Here is a 2,099-nt window from a genome sequence, read left to right as displayed (position 1 = left end):
CCGAGCCAGGGGCTCGCCCCATGAACGTCAGCGTCTGGGGCTTCCGGGAGAATTTCCACTCCCGCAAGTGGGTCTCCTACACCATCGACTTCAGCGAGCTGCTCAGCAGGACCTGTGAGAGCTGCCGGGGCCGGGATGGGGGACAGCTGGGGCTTGGGGACAACTGGGGCCAGGGACAACCAGGGCCAGGGACAGCCATGGACTGGGGACAGCTGAGACTGGGGACAACCAGGAACAGGGACAGCCAGGGACAACCAGAAACGGGGACAGCCAGGGACAACCAGGAACCGGGGACAGCCAGAGACGGGGATGGACAGGGCCCAGGGACAACCAGGGACCAGGGACAGCCAGAGATGGGGATGGACAGGGACTGGGGACAGCCAGAGATGGGGATGGGGACAACCAGGGCCAGGGACAGCTGAGACTGGGAACAACCAGGAACGGGGATGGCCAGCAACAGCCAAGGATTGGGGACAGCTGGGGACCAGCGACAGCCAGGAACAGGGACAACCAGGGCCAGGGATAGCTGAGACCAGGGGCAGCCAGGGCTGGGGACAGCCAGGGCTGGGCTGGGGGACACTCGTGCCCCCAGCCCTCGGTGCAGGTGATGTTAGCAGGGTCTGTGCCAGGGGCTCTTGGTCCCCACCGTGGGGACAGCGTGTCGGGGTGAGCGGTTGGGGTTTCCGTGCCCTGCCCGTGGCTCGTGCCGGGCTGCTTCCCCCCCGGAGCAGCGTCCTGCCGCGGTGGTGCCGTCCCCCGGGGCCCCCCCGGCCGTGCTGCTGAGCCCTCTCTCCCTCGCAGGCGAGGACAAGGACTACACCATCTGGCTGGCCCACTCCAGCAATCCCAGTGACCCCAGTGACGGCTGCATACTGGGCTACAAGGAACAATACCGGCGTCTCCGCAAGTCCTCCGTGTGCCAGAACGGCCGGGACTACATGGTGACCAAGCAGCCATCCGTCTGTCCCTGCACACTGGAGGATTTTCTCTGGTAGCCTCCATCTTCCCGTCTCCCCACTCCTGCCCCCATTTTGGGCTGGATGTCACCCTCCTTTAGCCCGGCTCCCACTGGGTCCCCGAGCAGGGTCTCATCTGTTTTCCCCCTTTTTCCCACAGTGATTTTGGCTACTACCGCCCGGAGAACCAGTCTGTCTGCGTGGAGCAGCCGGAGCTGAAGGGACACGACCTGGAATTCTGCCTCTACGGCAGACGGGAGCTGCTCAAGACCAGCGGGTAAAGCTCGGCCGGTGTCGGTGCTGGAGCCAGGGTTAGGGAGGAATAGGGTGGAAATCCCTAATCCCCAGGGAATCCTTCACCCTGCATCCAACGGGGACAGATCCTGCCCCATCGCCTTGGATCGGGGCTGACTGTCCCTGGGAAGTGGCTGTGGGAGCTGTGGGGTCACCAGGTGTCACCTCCCAATCTCCAGGTACCGGAAAATCCCTGGGGACAAGTGTTTGGGAGGGGAGAGCCCGAGCCGGAAGGAGACGGACATGAAGAAGAAATGCACCAGCAACTTCCTCAACCCCAGCCAGCTGGTAGGTGACGGTGACGCTGGCTGGGCGCGGCGGTGGCTCTGGGCATTGGGCCATCCCCTGCCCCTACCCGTGGAGCCGATAAATCTGTGCTGGGCAGGGCTGTCCTGCCTAAGCCTGCCCGGGGCCTCCTGCCTGCCTCAATCCTGGCTGGGTGCTGCACGGATGTCGTGGCTTTTATCCCCCTCGGGGTGCTGGTTGTGTTTGGGGGTGGACGGTGGTAGCCCCGCGACTCTGGAATCTTCCTCTTCTCCTTGCAGGCAGCGTCCACCAGCTCCACCCCCATCATCCTGGCCGTGGTGGCCGTGCTCCTCGTCACTGCCGTGGCCGGAGTCCTCCTCATCAAGAAATACGTCTGCGGGGGCAGGTGAGGAGCTGAGCCGTGGCTGGATGCTCCCCCCTGATCTCAGAGAATCCTTTGGGTTGGAAAAGCCCTTTAAACTCCCCCAGCCCAACCGCTCCCCTATCCCTGCCATCCCACCCCCAAACCCTGGCCCTCAGCACCGCCTCTGCCCGGCTGTTAAATCCCCCCAGGGCTGGGGACTCGACCCCTTCCCTGGGCAG

At 64.4% G+C, this 2,099-nt stretch overlaps 1 protein-coding gene across 1 annotated transcript in view; it reads left to right on the top strand.

Annotated features, from left to right (window-relative positions):
- The window catches only part of SORT1 (sortilin 1), a 10,685-nt gene extending 8,779 nt beyond the window's left edge, over positions 1–1,906 (top strand). Inside the window, exons 11-15 of the mRNA XM_009635665.1 lie at positions 6–114; positions 802–991; positions 1,117–1,233; positions 1,430–1,538; positions 1,796–1,906. Of these exons, the coding sequence (XP_009633960.1) occupies positions 6–114; positions 802–991; positions 1,117–1,233; positions 1,430–1,538; positions 1,796–1,906 (636 nt within the window). The remainder of the gene's footprint in view (positions 1–5; positions 115–801; positions 992–1,116; positions 1,234–1,429; positions 1,539–1,795) is intronic.
- Positions 1,907–2,099: the final 193 nt, after the last annotated feature.

Source organism: Egretta garzetta, unplaced genomic scaffold, assembly GCF_000687185.1.
Source record: "Egretta garzetta isolate BGI_Z169 unplaced genomic scaffold, ASM68718v1 scaffold623, whole genome shotgun sequence".
Classification (NCBI taxonomy): Eukaryota; Metazoa; Chordata; class Aves; order Pelecaniformes; family Ardeidae; genus Egretta; species Egretta garzetta.
This window is presented reverse-complemented; position numbering and strand designations above follow the sequence as displayed.